The following is a 20,880-nucleotide window of genomic DNA, read 5'->3' as shown; positions in this document are numbered from 1 at the left end:
ATTGAAATGTAGGATTGGAATTAGCAGTGGAGGGGTGAGAGATAAAGATAGTCATGTGAGTGGATGCAGTCATTCAGGGGAAAATATAGAATAAAAGAAGAAGGTGACTAAGGTAAAAACTTGAAGAATATCTACATTTAGAGGGCCAGAGGAAGAAGTCAGAGAAGACAGAATGTGAAAACAGTCATGGAAGAAGATCAGTAAGTTGATGGTGTCAAATGTTGCAGAATGGGTAAGTGGTTTAAGGACAGAAAGAGGCTACTGATTTTGACAATCAGGAGGTCATTAGTTGAGAGAATAAATTCCAGGAGAGTGGTAATGATAGAAGCCAATCTATAAAGGCTGGAAGAAAGCAAACAGTAAAAATTAGAGGCAGATAATTCTGAGAAGTCTGGCAATGAGAAAAAGGAGCACTGAGAGAGAAGTTCTAGGAGGAAGTAAGATAAAAAGTGGTTGCTGCTTTTAGCTTTTAGGAAGTGAAGAATGGGAGACCAGAGCAACAATATGTCTCTGGGGCAAAACAAAAGGGATAAATTATGGAGACATTAAAGATACAAGAGACAGTCATAACATTTTACAAAGTTAAAAGACCTTATTCACTTGGCTGTCACCCTAACACTACCCCACACCAACTTTTAGAGGTGAGGCAACTACGACTCAGAGAGACCAAGAGAATGCCAAGGTCAAGTGTCCTGAGCGACAACCAGTCAGAAGTGAGAATGGGAAGAGAAGCAGAATCAAGTGATGGAAGGGTAGCTTGGAGAAGTGTGGGACAGAATGAGTAAAGATATGGAGACAATTATAAGGAAGGTAGCTCTCAATTTTTTCAGTGAAGTAGAATGTAAAGTAATCAGCTAAATGTGAGAAGATCCTGAAACAAGTAAGAGATTGAGAACAGAAAGGGTTCCTGAAACAAGTAAGAGATTGAGAACAGAAAGGGTTCAAAGGACTATTGAAATAAAACCTACCTGTAGCAATAGTAGGTTTCTTAATCCCATGTTCCCCTTATATCTTCTATAATATGGAGTTTCTTACTGTTTTTAAACTGACATTTACTAAAGACCTCCAATTATCCCTTTTACTCTTTCTCTCTTATGTAAAAACATCTCCTGGCAGAGGTGAGTACAAGTCTAGGGTGAGTACACTACTCCTGCTCTTCACCCTCCTTGTCTTTTAAAATGAGAAGATACCAAATGTGGTCACTATCAACCTGCTTATTTTGAAATGTACATGTCTCATTCTAAAAAAGCATAATGAAAGGAATTCTTTTCAGTGCAATACTCAGGAAACATCATACCTGCAGCAGAACAGCATAAAGTTCTACATACTCTATGTGAAGAATCCATTTCTTACAGATCCCTTAATAAAATAAATAGGCAAAGTTTCCTTTATTGGAGGAGGTAATGTTTTCTCCAGAAGAAAGAGAGAGTCTAATTTCAGCCATGTGATGATAGAGAATAACAGTCAAAGCTAGCATATTACAGATATTCTGGGGGTTTTTTTCCTTTAGAAGCACACAAAACACAAGCCTTGTTACATTTCTGTGCTGAACACAGACTGTCTTTAAGGGTATGATTCCCTTAAATCTGAAAGACCATTATTATTACATTTAAATCTGGCTCCAAACTAGCTTTTTAATTGTGAGCTCAGGCTTTGGAGTGTCACAGATCTGGTTCAAATCTTGGTTCCACCAGCTGACTTATCTTAGGCAATCTACTTCACCCATCAGAGACTTTGTATACCTAAAGAAGTGGGAATATTAATAGTACTAACCTCGTTAAGATTGCTGTGGGGTTTAAACAAAATGATGCTTCTAAAGTGCCTGGTAATGAGGAAATATTCAATGAATGTTTGTTTTTATTGGACTATTAACTAATCCTCAAATCTGACCTGAGCTATATTTTCCGGTCTCCAACCCTTTAAACATCTTTTTTCCTCTTTCTACTGGCTGAAAGACCTAGCCCAAATTTCACCTCCTGCAAGAAACCTTATAAGAAACTCCTATCTGGAAATGAGATCTTTCTCCTGTGAACAACTTTGTGCTTTGCAAAGGACCCTTATTAATTATTGACCTCTACTATGGTTATTTGTGAATAAGTTTCATCCTCCCTATTTTGGTAGGCTCCTTAGGACTATAAATCACCTCTATTCATTTTTATATTCTTCAGGCCCCACCACAGTGCTTTGTACATTTGAAGTGATGAATGAAATCATCAGCAATAAAATTCACAGAGTAAAAAATGAAACCATAAAGAACATGAAAAAAATATGGGGAACACTGAATTGATCTTAGAAATCAGGTATCTTAAGAGAAGATCAATTTGCCTAAAAGCAAGAAAAAGAATAGTAGGTTTACTTCATAAAAATTAAACATTCATATTTCAAAAACATAATAGCATTATAAGCAGATAGAAAATTAAATAAACTAGAAAAAATTCAGCCCATACAACACTTTAATATTTAATAGAGAATCCCTACATGTAAATAAAACTTTTAAGTAATATAAATAATAAAAGTAGTCAAAAAAAAGTAGACTTTTAAAAAACCACTAAATGACTAACTTAGGTTACAAAATACCATGATCTCAGTTTTCTAAAATATGAATGTGAGAGAGAATATCATAAATACAAAAGTAAAAAGACTTAACGGCTTCACATTTTGTTGTATTTCTGGGAGTGACATCATGGTAGGGTAGCATTAAAGCTATTTATGTTCCTACTGCTTTTCTAATACAACTAAAAATGAAATTTACTGCAATGGAACTTACTTTTACAGAACTGAAGTCAAACCAGTGATGACCTAATCACATCCATCTTGGGCTTTTCTTCCCCGGGAAGACACTTTTTTAACACTATATGAAAGTTTGAACTACCTATATGTTGCGTGATGTCTCTACTAAGTATATTTGAAAGCCAGAAAAGACTATCACAGTTCCAAAGTGGATAATGGGGATGGTAAGCAAAATTAGATAAATTACCAGTTTGTCTCCAGATTTTAAAGGTCAGGAGTTGAACTTCATGTAGAGAAATTTCCCATGAAAAAGTCCTCAAGTACCCTGCTTCTGAGAGACAAGCCTACTCCCAAAGGAAGCACAGCGAAGGGTGAAGTCACTGGTAGGGCTTTTATGCTCCACATGCAGAAACTAGCCCATGTGAAAACTGGTAGGGAAGTCGTGTCTGACAGGAGAAACTCAAGATTTCTCAGGCTTGAACACTGCTGGTGGCATTGCAAATCAGTATGTTACTTGGCAATGTATATTAAGAGCCACATAAACTTTCAAACCCTTTGGAAGAGTAATTCCACTTCTAGGAATCCATCATAAGGAACCCCTACTAGTACTACTATTACTAAACTACAGTTCAATCACTTGATGGAATACTATTTAGCCTTTTAAAAAGGGATATGCAGAAACCAAAAATTTGTGCTTATATTAGAAAGCAAATAGAAAAACTTATAAACCACATTAGAACTATATCATAGAAACAAACAAAAATTAAAAAAAGACACTGGCTTTGCACAGAGCAAAATGCTAATTTAGTGTCCATGGAGATGTCAATTGTTGCAAGAAGTCTATAAATCCATGTGTACATATGCCTCTTCTCAAACAACAAACACTAAAAATACAATTACTATAATATGAGACCACAATTTTATTTAATATTAAAAAAATGAGAACCACGTGCTAGGATTAAGAATGGAACAAGGATGCCCATTCTCACCACTCTTATTCAACATAGTACTGAAAGTCCTGGCCATTGTAATAGGCAAGGAAAAGAAATAAAAAGCATGAAGGTTAAAAAAGAAGTAGAAAAGCTTTCATCTATTTGCTGATAACATAATTGTTTATATAGGGAAATTTAAAGAATCTACAAACACATACTAAGAACTAGTAAGTGAATTTAGCAAGGCCACAGGATACAAGGTTACTATAAAAAAACAACTGTGTTTTTACATATTAGCAGCAAACAATTAGCAACAAGTTAAAAAAAATTCCATTTACAATAGTGCTGAAAAGAATAAAATACATTTAATAAAACATATGCAAGACCTCTACACTAGAAACTAAAAAACATTGTTGAGAGAAATGACAGAAGATCTAAATAAAAGGAAAGAAAATAAGTTCATGATGAAAAGACTAAATAAATATTATGAAGACATCAATTGTTCCTAAATTCACCTATAGACTCAATGTAATCCCAATCATAATCCCACAAGGTTTTGTTTTTTTTAATGTAAATTGACAAATTCATTCTAAAATTTATAGGAAAATCAAATCATCTAGACTATTCAGAGCAATATTAAAAAAACAAAGTTGGAGGACTGACGCTACCTGACTTAGAAACTTAGCATAAAACTACAGTAATAAAGATACTGTGGTATTGACAAACAGATCAATGAAACAGAATAGAGAGCCAGAAATAGACCCACACTTACACAGTCATTTGACTTTCAACAAAGGTACAAAACAATGGGTAAAGGAAAGTTGTGTTGTTGCTATTGTTTTTCAAACTGGTGCTGGAATAACTAAATGTTCATAATGAAGAAAGAAAATGAACCTTGACCCCTACTTCAAATCATACACAAAATGTAACTTCAGATATATCACTGACCTAAATGTGAAAGTTAAAACCATCAAGCTTGGGTTTCCCTGGTGGCACAGTAGTTAGGAATCCCCCTGCCAGTGCAGAGGACACGGGTTCGAGCCCTGGTCCAGGAAGATCCCACATGCCGTGGAGCAGCTGGGCCCGGGTGCCACAACTACTGAGCCTGCGCTCTAGAGCCCTTGAGCCACAACTACTAAAGACCGCATGACTGGGCCTGAGCTCTGCAGCAGGAGAAGCCACCGCAATGAGAAGCCTGTGCGCCACAACTGGAGAAGGCCTGTGCGCAGCAACGAAGACCCAATGCAGCCAAAAATAAATAAATAAAATAAATTTATATTAAAAAAACCCAAAATTAAAACCACCAAGCTTTAAGAAGAAAACACTGAGGTAAGATTCATGACTTGAGGTAGGCAAAAGTTTCTTAGGACAAAGAAAGCAGTAACTTCATATAAAAGAAAAAACTGGATAAATTAGACATCATCAAAATTAAAAACTTCTGCACATCAAAAGATGTTAATAAGAAAATAAAGATGTAAGCCATAAACTAGGACAAAATATTTGTGGAACATATATTTGACAAAGGACTAATATGCAGAATATGTTTTTAGGGGGCAGAGTCAAGATGGCGGGGTGAGAAGATGCCAAGTTAGCGTCTTCTCCCCACTAGGGCACCTGCCAGCCACTGGTGAGGGACCCTGACACCCAAGGAGATGGGAGGAGCCCCCAAGTGAACTGGTAGGACGTGGGGGACAGAGCGGGGAGGAGAAGTGGAGGCCAGACAGGATCAGTGCCCCTGAGGCCAGGGAGATCAGGAGAGGTAAGCAGTAGGGACCATCCGGAGGAGCAGGAGAGGAGCTGAGGGTGACTGCCCATCCCACTCAGGCCCGGGGAGCCTGCTGAGCTCCCAGGCTGGTCCCCTGTCCTCCAAGGCACCCCCACCTCCCTGGCCGCATTGGTCTTGGGGGCATACGAAGGAGGCCAAGGGGAGTTCAGGAGAGGCAGGCAGGAGGGACCCTCCAGGAGGAGTGGGAGAGGAGCAGAGGGTGTTTGCCCTGCCCACTAGGGCCCTGGGAGCCTGCTGAGCTCCCAGGCCGGTCCCCTGCCCTCCAAGGACCCCCTAACCCCTGGCCACATTGGTCCTGGGGGCATAGGAAGGACGCCAACGGGAGGACAGGAGAGGCAGGTGGGAGGGGCCCTCCAAGACTGGAGGAGCAGGAGAGGAGAGGAGGAGCAGGAATGCCCCGCCCATTCGAGACCAGGAAGCCTGCTGGGTTCCCAGGTGAGGTCCCCCGCCCTCTGAGACAAGGGGTGGGGGGACACGCCTGGGCCCCTTCTGTTCCTTGAGCCTAAGCCCCACCCCCCACCCAAACCTTGCCCTTGTTTAGGCCCTGCCCTCCACAACCAAGGCCTTTCCCCTTGCCTTTTTTTTTTTCTCTTTTCCCTCCTTCTCTTTTTTACTATTGTGGTACTGTTGTACCTTCCGGTTGTTGATTCACCTATATTTTTATTTTTATATTCTTTCTAACATATCTGTTAGTTTCCTAGCCTAATTTTATTTTTTACTTTGTTATTGTTCTCTCTCTTTTTTTTTTTTTTGCCACTGCATGCTGCTTGCAGGATCTTGCTTCACGAGGCGGGGGTCGGGCCAAAGCTCCTGTGGTGGGAGCTCCATGTTGGAACCACTGGACTAACAGAGAACCTCAGATCCCAGGGAATATTCACTGGAGTGAGGTCTCATGGAGGTCCTCATCTCAGCACCAAGACCCAGCTCTACCCAACAGCCACCAAATTCCAGTGTTAGAAGCCTCAGGCCAAATAACCACTAAGACAGGAATACAATTCCACTCATAAAAAAAAAAAAAAAAAATGAGACAGCAAAAAAAATATGTCACAGATGAAGGAGCAAGGTAAAAACCTACAAGACCAAATAAATGAAGAGGAAATAGGCAATCTACCTGAAAAAGAATTCAGAGAAATGAGAGTAAAGATGATCCAGAATCCTGGAAACAGAATGGAAGCATGGATTGAGAAAATACAAAAAATGTTTAACAAAGATCTAAAGAACTAAAGAACAAACAAACAGAGATGAACAACACAATAACTGAAATGAAAAATACACTAGAAGGAATCAATAACAGAATAACTGAGGCAGAAGAATGAATAAGTGAGCTGGAAGACAAAATGGTGGAAATAACTGCCGAGGAGCAGAATAAAGAAAAAAGATGAAAAGAATTGAAGACAATCTCAGAGACCTCTGGGACAACGCTAAATGCACCACATTTGAATTACAGGGGTCCCAGAAGAAGAAGAGAAAAAGAAAGGGTCTGAGAAAATATTTGAAGAGATTACAGTCAAAAACTTCCCTAACATGGGAAAGGAAATAGTCACTCAAGTCCAGGAAGCACAGAGAGTCCCATACAGGATAAACTCTAGGAAAAACAAACCAAGACACATATTAATCAAACTAACAAAAATTAAATTCAAGGGAAAAAACAAAAAAAAAACATACAAAGGAGTCCCCACAAGGTTATCAGCTGATATTTCAGCAGAAACTCTGCAGGCCAGAAGGGAGTTGCAGGACATACTTAAAGTGATGAAAGAGAAAAACATACAACCAAGATTACTCTATCCAGCAAGGATCTCATTCAGATGCAAGGGAGAAATCAAAAGCTTTTCAAACAAGGAAAAGCTAAGAGAATTCAGCACCACCAAACCAGCCTTATAACAAATGCTAAAGCAACTTCTCTAGGCGGGAAACGCAAGAGAAGAAAAAGACCCACAAAAACAAACCCGAAACAATTAAGAAAATGGTAATAGGAACATACATATCAATAATAACCTTGAATGTAAATGGATTAAATGCCCCAACCAAAAGACACAGACTGGCTGAACAGATACAAAAACAAGACCCATATATATGTTGTCTACAAAAGACCCACTTCAGACCTAGGGACACATACAGACTGAAAGTGAAAGGATGGAAAATGATATTCCATGCAAATGGAAATCAAAAGAAAGCTGGAGTAGCAATATTCATATCAGACAAAATAAACTTAAAAATAAAGACTATTACAAGAGATAAGGAGGGACACTACATAATGATCAAAGGATCAATCCAAGAAGAAGATATAACAATTAAAAATGTTTATGCACCCAACATAGGAGCACCTCAATACATAAGGCAAATGTTAACAACCATGAAAGGAGAAATTGACAGTAACACAGTAATAGTAGGGGACTTTTAACACGCCACTTACACCAATGGACAGATCATCCAAACAAAAAATAAATAAGGAAACACAAGCTTTAAATGACACAATAGACCAGGTAGATTTAATTGATACTTATAAAACATTCCACCGAAAAGTGGCAGAATACCCTTTCTTCTGAAGTGCACATGGAACATTCTCCAGGATAGATCACATCTTGGGTCACAAATCAAGCCTTGGAAAATTTAAGAAAATTGAATTCTTATCAAGCATCTTTTCTGACCACAACGCTATGAGACTGGAAATCAATTACAGGAAGAAGATTTGTATAAAACACAAATACATGGAGGCTAAACATGTGCTACTAAATAACCAAGAGATCCCTGAAGAAATCAAAGAAGAAATAAAAAAATACCTAGAAACAAATGACAACAAAAACATGATGACCCAAAACCTATGGGATGCAGCAAAAGCAGTTCTAACAGGGAAGTTTATAGCAATTCAATCTCACCTCAAGAAACAAGAAAAATCGCAAATAAACAATCTAAGCCAACACTGAAAACAACTAGAGAAAGAAGAACAAAGAAAACCCAAAGTAAGTAGAAGGAAAGAAATCATAAAAATCAGAGCAGAAATGAAATAGAAACTAAGAAAACAATAGCAAAGAACAATAAAACTACCAACTGGTTCTTTGAGAAGATAAACAAAATTGATAAACCCTTAGCCAGACCCATCAAGAAAAAAAGGGAGAGGATGCAAATCAATAAAATTAGAAATGAAAAAGGAGAGATCACAACTGACACCGCAGAAATACAAAGGATTATAAGAGACTACTACAAAAAACTATATACCAATAAAATGGACAACCAAGAAGAAATGGACAAATTCTTGGAAAGGTACAATTTTCCAAGACTGAACCAGGAAGCATTAGAAAATATAAACAGACCCATCACAAGTAATGAAATTGAAACCATAATTAAAAATCTTCCAACAAACAGAAGTCCAGGACCAGATGGCTTCACAGGTGAATTCTACCAAACATTTAGAGAAGAGCTAACACCCATCCTTCTCAAGCTCTTCCAAAAAACTGCAGAGGGAGAAACACTCCCAAATTCATTCTATGAAGCCACCATCACCCTGATACCAAAACCAGAAAAAGATATTACAAAAAAAGAAAATTATAGACCAATATCACTGATGAACATAGATGCAAAAATCCTCAACAAAATACTAACAAACAGAATCCAACAACACATTAAAAGAATCATACACCATGATCAAGTGGGATTTATCCCAGGTATGCAATGATTCTTCAATATATGCAAATCAAACAACGTGATACACTACATTAACAAATTAAGGAATAAAAACCATATGATCATCTCAACAGATGCAGAAAAAGCTTTTGACAAAATTCAACACTCATTTACGATAAAAACTCTCCAGAAAATGGGCATAGAGGGAACCTACCTCAACATAATAAAGGCCATATATGAGAAACCCACAGCAAGCATCATACTCAATGGTGAAAAACTGAGAGCATTTCCACTAAGATCAGGAACAAGACAAGGATGACCACTCTTGCCATTCTTATTCAACATAGTTTTGGAAGTCCTAGCCACGGCAATCAGAGAAGAAAAAGAAATACAAATTGGAAAAGAAGTAAAAGTGTCACCATTTGTGGATGACATGATACTATACATAGAAAATCCTAAAGATGCCACCAGAAAACTACTAGAACTAAACAATGAATTTGGTAAGGTTGTAGGACACAAAATTAATGCACAGAAATCTCTGGCTTTCCTATACACCAACAATGAAAAATCAGAAAGAGAAATTAAGGAAACAATCCCATTTACCATTGCAACAAAAAGAATAAAGTATCTAGGAAAAAACTTGCCTGTGGAGGCAAAAGACTTGTACTCAGAAAACTATAAAACACTGATGAATGAAATCAAAGATGACATAAACAGATGGAGAAATATACTATGTTCTGGATTGGAAGAATCAATATTATGAAAATGATTATACTACCCAAAGCAATCTACAGATTCAATGCAATCCCTATCAAACTACCAATGGCATTCTTCACAGAATTGGAACAAAAAATTTTGCAATTCATATGGAAACATAAAAGACCCCGAATAACCAAAGCAATCTTGAGAAAGAAAAACGGAGTTGGAAGAATCAGGCTCCCCAACTTCAAAATATGCCACAAAGCTACAGTAATCAAGACAGTATGGTACTGGCAGAAAAACAGAAATATAGATCAATGGAACAGGATAGAAAGCCCAGAGATAAACCCATGCACATATGGTCACCTAATTTATGACAAAGGAGGCAAGAACATACAATGGAGAAAATACATCTTCTTCAATACGTGGTGCTGGGGAAACTGGACAGCTACATGTAAAGAATGAAATTAGAACACTTCTTAACACCATACACAAAAATAAACTCCAAATGGATTAAAGACCTAAATGTAAGACCAGACACTGTAAAACTCTTAGAGGAAAAATAGGAAATACACTCTTTGACATAAACCACAGCAAGGTCTTTTTTGACCCACCTCCTAGAGTTACAGAAATAAAAACAAAAATAAACAAATGGGACTTAATTAAACTTAAAAGCTTTTGCACAGCAAAGGAAACCATAAACAAGACAAAAAGACAACCCTCAGAATGGGAGAAAATATTTGCAAATGAAACAACAGACAAAGGATTAATCTACAAAATATATAAACAGCTCATGAAGCTCGATATCAAAAAAAACAAACAGTCCAATTAAAAATGGGCAGAAGACCTAAATAGACATTTCACCAAGGAAGACATACAGATGGCCAAGAGGCACATGAAAAGATGGGTCAACATCACTAATTATTAGAGAAATGCAAATCAAAACTACAATGAGGTATCACCTCATGCCAGTCAGAATGGCTATTATCAAGAAATCTAGAAACAATAAATGCTGGAAAGGGTGTGGTGAAAAGGAAACCCTCCTGCACTGTTAGTGGGAATGTAAATTGATACAACCACTATGGAAAACAGTACAGAGGTTCCTTAAAAAACTAAAAATAGAATTACCATATGATCCAGCAATCCCATTACTGGGCATATACCCTGAGAAAACCATAAATCAAAAAGAGACATGTACCACAATATTCATTGCAGCACTATTTACAATAGCCAGGACATGGAACCAAGCTAAATGTCCATCGACAGATGAATGGATAAAGAAGATGTGGCACATATATGCAATGGAATATTACTCAGCCATAAAAAGAAACGAAATTGAGTTATTTTTAGTGAGGTGGATGGACCTAGAGTCTGTCATACAGAGTGAACTAAGTCAGAAAGAGAAAAACAAATACCGTATTCTAACGCATATATGTGGAATCTAAAAAAAAAAAAAAAATGGTACTGATGAACCTAGTTGCAGGGCAGGAATAAAGATGTAGACATACAGAATGGACTTGAGGACACAGGGTGGGAGGGGGAAGCTGGGGTGAAGTGTGAGTAGCATCGACATACACTACCGAATGTAAAATAGCTAGCAGGAAGCAGCAGCATAGCACAGGGAGATCAGCTCGGTGCTTTGCAATGACCTAGAGGGGTGGGAAAGGGAGGATGGGAGGGAGGCTCAAGAGGGAGGGAATATGGGGACACATGTATGCATATGGCTGATTCACTTTGGTGTACAACAGAAACTAACACAGTATTGTGAAGCAATTATACTCCAATAAAGATCTATTAAGAAAGAAAAAGAATATGTTTTTAACATTCCCACAACTCAATAATAAAAAAGGTAAACAACTCAATTAGAAAATGGCTAAATGATATGAACAGATAGTTCACAAAAGAAGCTATACAAATGGCTAATAAGCACATGAAAAAGTGCTCACTGTCACCAGGGAAATGCAAATTAAAACCACAAAGAGATACTACCACATACACACATATACTAGAATGGCTAAAATTAAAAAGACTAACATCAAATGATGGCAAAGCAAACTCTTAGCATTGTTGGTGAAGTGTAAAATGGTACAACTACACTGGATTGTAGTCTAGAAGCTTCTAAGAAAACTAAACACTCACCTGATTTATGACCCAGCAAATCCTCTCCTAAGTAATTTTCCAAGATAAAGGAAAAAAAATGTCAACAACAACAAAAAATTATACAAGAATGTTCATAGCAGCTTTACTCATAATAACCTAAAACTGGAATAACCAAAAAACTGGAAATAGGCAAGCTTCCTTCAATAAGGAGAATAAACTATGGTATAGTTATACAACGGCATATTATTCAGCAATAAAAATATTTATCCATGTTACAACATGAATTAAAAATAAACATGTTGAAAGAAGCTTTATACAAAAGAGTACACTGTGTGATATCATTTACATGAAGTTCAAGAAGAGGCAAACTAATCTTTGGCTGAAGAAATGAGAACATATGGTTAGTGCTGAGAGGCTAGGCAAGGATTTTCTAGGAAGAGGTACAAGGGAATGCTCTAGGATGATGGCAATGTTTTTTATCTTGATAGAGGTTTGGGTTACACAGATGTAGGTATTTATTTGCCAAAATTCAGCTCTTGAACACTTATAATTAAAATGTATATGAATTTTACTTCAAAAGAAAAAAAATTAGGAATTATTGAGTTCTAATGATATACATGCCAAAGTATTAGCTGACAGTGTGTTGATGTCTGCAATTTTCTTTAAAATATATATAAAAAAAGAGATGGACTCATGGACAAACAGATGGGTAGATAAGTGGAAAAACAGGCATAGTAAAATGTAAATGATAAAATCTGGATGTGGGTATACAGGAATTCACTGCAAAATTTTTTTTCAACTTTTCCCTATGTTAAATTTTTTCATAATAAAATGTTGGGAGAAAAACAGATACGACTGCTTTTGATGTTCACAGAATATTATTTTTTACTTCCTTTTTTATTTTCTAAGTTTTCTATAATGTGCAATAGTCTTTACAATCTTAAACATTTTTAAAATTACAATTATATTTCTTAAAATAATCAAATATAAATTATTTTTAAAACAAGTTAAAAATCTTACTTTAGATTCAATGAAAATTAAAATATCCACTATTTTTAAACTCACTGTCATTTAATTCACTAAAAGCCTTAAAATATTTAGTTATGTAGGAAGTCACGGTTTTTGAACTGATTAATTTTGAACTAATCAAATGTGGTATCAAAGTTTTCTCTTTTAATGTCTAATATTAAACTTTCCCTTGTACTCAAACCTCGCCCTGTGTTAATTAATGCATGCTCATTAAAAGTACATCATTTCTTAAACTCTATAATAACTAAGCAGGGCAACATTTCTTAAGAAATCTGGGAGTAGGCTGTTTACTAAAGGGCTTTATCTTTAGATAAGCACAGCTTTAAGCCAGGTGCTAGTCATTTGTGTCTTGTTAATTTCCAAAACAAACAGAGGAGAGTGCCATGCTATTTCCATTACACACACTTCACCATTAGGACCAGGGTTTATGAGCTTGACATTGTTCCAGGAATAATGGTTTCATTCCTCACCGAAATAAAATAATGTGCCACATAACTCAGCAATGTGGAACTTCTGAAAAATGTTGTCATGTTAAACATGGTCATATTTTTAAAGTCTCCATTATGCCAAAACAAAGGCCATTTGCTGTAGAGAACTCACTCTGGGCACAGGAAACTCTTACATGGGCCTCAGACTTACCTCATCGCTATGTCATATGATTCCGGGTGAATACAAGTTTGGTCCAAAGGATTTGGCTTTAGTACAGCATTCACTGCAGTTTTGCTCTTCTTCTTGCCTTGCTTCTCATTTGTGACTTCAACACCTGCTGAAGATGCCACAGCAACTCCCTGCATTTCGCCTGCAGATTCAGTTTGCTGACGACTGTAACCATTCAAAACAACATATGGGGTGGGGCGGGGGAGGGTTGGGGGTGGGCAGAAAAGAGTCTTTAATTAAAAATGTGCTTATTTCTCTGCCATACAAATATACACAAACAGCAACCAGATTCTGACCATTCACTTCACAGAAATTACCACTTAGTTTAAACACTGTTAATAGGGTTTTCTGTTACTTAAAGCCAAAAACATTCTTAAGTGATTCTGTCTGTATAACTGGCATTCTAGGAGAGAACAGAGAGAAATGGAGGAAAATTAATTAAATAAGGAGAAGGTGATTTCTCAGAGGTGAAGAAAAAGCTCCCCAAAGGAATCTACTGAGTATAAAATAGAATGAATGGGAAAAGAATGAAAAAGACATTTTGACATATCATGGGGAAACTTTAGAATATAATTTTTAAAATTAAGAGAGAAAAATAAAACAGATTATTGAAAGGAACTAGAATCAAACTGGCATCAGTTTTCTCACTGACAAACATCAGATGCCAGAACACAGTGGAATAATATTTTAAAAGTCTGAGACAAAATGATTTTGAATCTAAAATCATATACCTAGCCAAAGTAGCATTCAAATTAAAATCATTTTCAGATATGTAAGGACTGAAGTACAACCCATATAATATACCCTCTCTGAAAAGAGTTTAAGTATATACTCCAGCAAAAACAATGAATTCACGAAAAATGATAATGTGGGCTACGAGAAACAGTGATGAGCACAGAAACCATTAAAAAAATTATTAGGTTAAATAACTGCTCATGAATAATGTAGAAAATATATTAAAAGGACACAGTCTGAAACTAAAATCCCAGATCATCTCACCATAGCACACAGTGTTGAAGGGAGGAAGATTGGTAAAGAGACCTAAGGTTCTAGTCTTCTCCAGGAGGAGGACAGAGAAACCTATTAACTCCAGAGACCAATTAAAATCAAATTTAAAGATAATCACCAGAAGAATAAAAGCAAGATATACAAGCTGAAATCACTAAGAGGAGATAAAAATGAGTAAGGAAGACAAGAAGAGAAACAGGGAGAAAACGTGTTAACTGATAAATCCAACAAACAGCATGAAAGGAAAAGAATCAGAAGGCATGAAGAGAAAATATAAAATAAGAGGGAAGATCAAGTCCAAACACATCAATAAATATAATAAATGTGAATGTATTAATAAGACTGAGCAAACCTAGAAAATCTATTTGTTTATAAGAGTCATAAAAAATTGAATGTCATAGAAAGTTTGAAAATAAAAAATACCAAGCATATTCTGAAAAGGCAGATATAGCAACAATGCCAGCAAACAAAACAGATTTCAAAGTAAAAAACATTCAATGAGATAGCAAGAGTCATTCTGAATAACAGTATGACCTATCAAGTAGATATAATAGTCATGAATCTTCAAGTCCTTCATTACCAGTTGAAAAAATTTAAGGCTTTAAAACAACCCAAATGTTCATCAACAGGGCACTGATTAGATTAAATTATAGTCCATCTATAAATTACTGTGCAGTCATTATATATAAATGATAATTTATATATAATGATATAAATATATAAATCAATATGTAATATTTGGAAAGAGATCCAAGATATATTACTGAAACTAATAAAACAAGTTTCAAATAGTTGTATAGCATGACTCCTTCTATATGCATTTAAAAATAACAAATACATTATTAATTTACATAAATTTATTTTCAGGAAGCAATATATAAGAAATTATTTTGAAGTGACAAGTTGAGGTGCCCTTTTCATTTTATTCTTTTTTATACTGTTTGAATTTTCTAACCAAGTGTTAGAAAAACAAAAAGTAAGAAATCCAATTTTTTTTTGCTTCTGGGTTTGGTGGTCTACTTAGAAAGAACTTCCACTACTCCAGCGGTCTGCAAAATTTACCCATGTTTTTTTCTGGTACTTTTACAGTTTTACTTTTTCCATTTAAGTGTATGGTCCATCTGGAATTTATTTGGGTATAAGGTATGGGTTAGGACTGTAGCTTCTCCTACACATACAAAATTCCAATTGTCATAATGCTACTTACTGGATAATTAATCAATTTTTCCAACTATTTGAAATATCATCTTTATCATAAACTAAATTCCCTCTGGGTTTGATGTATTTCAGACTCTATTCTGTTCTACCTGTTTCTACATCAAAACCAAACTGCTTAATTACTATGGCTTTATAATAAATTCTACTATCCAGTGGGGCTGGTTTTTCCTTAGTCTTTTCCAGGAAAAAAAAATATTATTATAACTTTGTCAAAAGAAAAAAATACACATAAATGAATCAGGTAGTCCCAAAAAGCAAATACATAAAAGCCATTCTTTCATGATTACAAAATGCTAAGAAGTTTACCAAATTTCTTTGCATTTGTGCTACAGGATTAGAAAGCAAGGATTTAGCTCTTAATCGACACATCTGATAATTAATGCTTTGGCCAGTTTTCAGTGAGGAAGGAGCAGGGAAACCCAACTATGCTTAGGGTAAAAGCTGTCAGTATGAAGTGGTCTTTGCGAAGTCCTCTTTGTTACCTCATCTTATACCAGTCCTTCCTACTTGTGGTGCTCCAATCACACTGGCCTTAGTTTCATTTCCTGAATACACCAAAGTTGGTCCTGCCTTAGGATGTTGCACATGTACTGTTTGCTCTGCCTGGAATGCCCTCCTTCTGATCCCTGTGTGACTGGCTCCTTCATTTCATTCAAAACTCGGCTCAAATATCTTTTCAATGAATAACTCATATACAGCAGTTTATTGCTCCCCAAAGGCAGTGTCATATTGCTTTGTTTTAATTTTTATAACACTTATTACATCTGAAACTATGTATTTTTACTAGTTTATTTATTGTCTGTCTCATACATTAAAATTTAACTCCATGAGGCCAGGGAATTTGTTGATTTGCTCACTGCTGTATTCCCAGTACCTAGCAAAGATTACAGTTGACACATATTGAATGAAGGAATGAACAAATAGACAGCTAGGATTTATGCCAGTGAGAAGGATGGGTAACAGAAAGAGAGGAGGTTGATAATAGAACAGACAGTGTACACTTCAATAATGACCTGCAAAATGTTCGAATATAATCCTGGTTGACTCTGATGAAACCAGCACACTGTTGGAAAGATTTTGGACCTAGCCCTTTCACTTTCTTCAGCTGTTCTCGGTTGATGAATGGCCCATTTTTCTCACGCCATTCAATAATATTTTTGGCTCGGTTGGCATTGAGTCCAGCAATATGCCTAAAAAAATAAACAAAATGAGTAATGTGGCCAATGTAATTGTTCTAAGAGTACTGAAAGAAAAGATCTCATCTGAAAAGACAATGATATAAAACATTTGCATCATAAAAGCAACTGCAATTACATCTTGTCATATGTCTCCACACTATTCACATTCCTTGTGTTTCTGAATCAAGTAATAATTCTGCCTATTCCTGGTTAGCTTACAAAGTGAGTTAGCAGTAGAAGTTACAATAGCTACAGCTGCATTGTACTATTCTATTTTTTTGATCAGCCTGTTCTCATTAGTAAAGCCTTGAACTATAGAAAGACACTTATTCGTGATATAAAAACTCTATCATTACATAGTCGGCTTAGTGTTAATTAGAGAATCGTAATTTTATTACAGAATTCCATACATGGCATTATGGAATGTTTGTCGCTGTGGTAGAAAAGCAACACCTTACAATGCAAGGGATATTTTCTGCTATTCCAATTTCAAAGCAGAAAGATCCAGATTTTTTCCAGAGGTCCAGAATTTCATGCTGCATCAGCAGAGTTGTATAATAAATGCAAGACTAGGAACAAAAAAGCAATTCTTCTATAGCCACAGGGGAAAAAAAAAGAACATATAAGACATGATTACAGTACAATGAAGATTTTGAGATGTGACTTGTGGAATCAAGGTAAAAATATGGTAACCATACCTTGAACCATCAGGATTTATCTTTTGGTGACTGCCAGCTTTGACAGATGTAAGCAAGAGACTGAACTAGTGAAAAATATCTACTCTCCTGTGGTGGGAAACAGCTCTTTTCCATGTTAACCTAATTTAAATTCTATTAGCGACATTAATGCACTCGATAGTTACCATATGTTCTTCACATTAGATTTCCAGTATTAAAAATAACATGAATTGTTATAATTCTTTTCTTAAATGATGCCTTCCCCTCTGACTGATTACCTAAAGCAATGTATGAACTCATAGATTTTCTATACTTGACAACTTTATACACGTGTCCCCTTGCTCTAGCTGAGTTTGAACTGGATAGCCAGTAAAACTCAAGATTCTGTGATGTTTAGCCACAGACTTCTTGTCTCACCTTAACAAAACTTCTGAACAGATGTTAATATCCACTCCCACAAAGCTGACACATTCTTCTACAACACTATCCAGTGTTGCCTTGAGTAGAGTCTGAGACACATCGTGCTGAAAAGACAAAGATCAAATATGAATCAAAACTAAAGAACATGCAAAAAACCACATTCACAAAAAGACAGACAAGATGAAAAGGCAGAGGGCTATGTACCAGATGAAGGAACAAGATAAAACCCCAGAAAAACAACTAAATGAAGTGGAGGTAGGCAACCTTCCAAAAAAAGAATTCAGAATAATGACGGTGAAGATGATCCAGACCTCGGAAAAAGAATGGAGGCAAAGATCGAGAAGATGCAAGAAATGTTTAACAAAGACCTAGAAGAATTAAAGAACAAACAAACAGAGTTGAACAATACAATAACTGAAATGAAAACTACACTAGAAGGAATCAATAGCAGAATAACTGAGGCAGAACGGATAAGTGACCTGGAAGACAGAATGGTGGAATTCACTGCTGTGGAACAGAATAAACAAAAAAGAAGGAAAAGAAATGAAGACAGCCTAAGACACCTCTGGGACAACATTAAACACAACAACATTCGCATTATAGGGGACCCAGAAGGAGAAGAGAGAGAGAAAGGACCAGAGAAAATATTTGAAGAGATTATAGTCGAAAAGTTCCCTAACGTGGGAAAGGAAATAGCCACCTAAGTCCAGGAAGCACAGAGAGTCCCATACAGGATAAACTCAAGGAGAAACACACCGAGACACATAGTAATCAAATTGGCAAAAATTAAAGACAAAGAAAAATTATTGAAAGCAGCAAGGGAAGAACGACAAGTAACATACAAGGGAACTCCCATAAGGTTAACAGCTGATTTCTCAGCAGAAATTCTACAAGCCAGAAGGGAGTGGTATGATATACTTAAAGTGATGAAAGGGAAGAACCTACAACCAAGATTACTGTACCCAGCAAGGATCTCATTCAGATTCGATGGAGAAATCAAAAGCTTTACAGACAAGCAAAAGCTAAGAGAATTCAGCACCACCAAACCAGCTCTACAACAAATGCTAAAGGAACTTCTCTAAGTGGGAAACACAAGGGAAGAAAAGGACCTATGAAACCAAAGCCAAAACAATTAAGAAAATGGTAATAGGAACATACATATCGATAATTACCTTAAACGTGAATGGATTAAATGCTCCAACCAAAAGACGTAGGCTTGCTGAATGTATACAAAAACAAGACCCATCTATATGCTATCTACAAGAGACCCACTTCAGACCTAGGGACACATACAGACTGAAAGTGAGGGGATGGAAAAAGATATTCCATGTAAATGGAAATGAAAAGAAAGCTGGAGTAGCAATTCTCATACCAGACAAAGTTGACTTTAAAATAAAGACTATTACAAAAGACAAAGAAGGACACTACATAATGATCAAGGGATCAATCCAAGAAGAAGACATAAGAATTGTAAATACTTATGCACCCAACATAGAAGCACCTCAATACATAAGGCAAATGCTAACAGCCACAAAAGGGGAAATTGACAGTAACACAATAATAGTAGGGGACCTTAACACCTCACTTTAACCAGTGGACAGATCATCCAAAATGAAAACAAATAAGGAAACAGAAGCTGTAAATGACACCAAAGACCAGATAGATTTAATTGATATTTATAGGACATTCCATCCAAAAACAGCAGATTACACTTTCTTCTCAAGTGTGCATGGAACATTCTCCAGGATAGATCACATCTTGGGTCACAAATCAAGCCTCAGTAAATTTAAGAAAACTGAAATCATATCAAGCATCTTTTCTGACCACAATGCTATGAGATTAGAAATCAATTAAAGGGAAAAAAACGTAAAAAACACAAACACATGGAGGCTAAACAATACGTTACTAAATAACCAAGACATCAATGAAGAAATCAAAGAGGAAATCAAAAAATATCTAGAGACAAATGACAATGAAAACATGATGATCCAAAACCTATGGGATGCAGCAAAAGCAGTTCTAAGAGGGAAGTTTATAGCTATACAAGCCTACCTTAAGAAACAAGAAAAATCCCAAATAAACAATCTTACACTACACTAAGGTTAGTGTAATCTTACACTAACCTTACACCTAAAAGAACTAGAGAAAGAAAAACAAACAAAACCCAATGTTAGCAGAAGGAAAGAAATCATAAAGATCAGAGCAGAAATAAATGGAATAGAAACAAAGAAAACAATAGCAAAGATCAATAAAACTAAAAGCTGGTTCTTTGAGAAGATAAACAAAATTGATAAACCATTAGCCAGACTCATCAAGAAAAAGAGGGAGAGGAATCAAATCAATAAAATTAGAAATGAAAAAGGAGAAGTTACAGCAGACACCACAGAAATACAAAGCATCCTAAAAGACTACTACAAGCAACTCTATGCCAATAAAATGGACAACCTGGAAGAAATGGACAAATTCTTAGAAAGGTATAACCTTCCAAGACTGAACCAGGAAGAAATAGAAAATATGAACAGACCTATCACAAGTAATGAAATTGAAACTGTGATTAAAAATCTTCCAACAAACAAAAGTCCAGGACCAGATGGCTTCACAGGTGAATTCTATGAAATAATTAGAGAAGAGCTAACACCCATCCTTCTCAAAATCTTCAAAAAATTGCGGAGGAAGGAACACTCCCAAACTCATTCTATGAGGCCACCATCACCCTGATACCAAAACCAGACAAAGATACTACAAGAAAAGAAAATTACAGACCAATATCACTGATGAATATAGATGCAAAAATCCTCAACAAAATACTTGCAAACAGAATCCAA

At 36.1% G+C, this 20,880-nt stretch overlaps 1 protein-coding gene across 2 annotated transcripts in view; it reads right to left on the bottom strand.

Moving 5' to 3' along the window:
* Positions 1–20,880, bottom strand: part of SRBD1 (S1 RNA binding domain 1) — a 227,775-nt gene that overhangs the window by 11,314 nt on the left and 195,581 nt on the right. For both annotated transcript variants that reach the window (XM_082358018.1, XM_082358019.1), the window contains exons 17-19: positions 18,053–18,159; positions 16,794–16,970; positions 13,537–13,719 (exon numbers count right to left, since the gene is read on the bottom strand). In XM_082358018.1, the coding sequence (XP_082214144.1) occupies positions 13,537–13,719; positions 16,794–16,970; positions 18,053–18,159 (467 nt within the window). The remainder of the gene's footprint in view (positions 1–13,536; positions 13,720–16,793; positions 16,971–18,052; positions 18,160–20,880) is intronic.

Source organism: Balaenoptera borealis, assembly GCF_965194805.1.
Source record: "Balaenoptera borealis genome assembly, chromosome: 15".
Lineage (NCBI taxonomy): Eukaryota > Metazoa > Chordata > Mammalia > Artiodactyla > Balaenopteridae > Balaenoptera > Balaenoptera borealis.
Note: the sequence above shows the minus strand (reverse complement) of the source record. Positions and strands in the feature narration are given on the sequence as shown.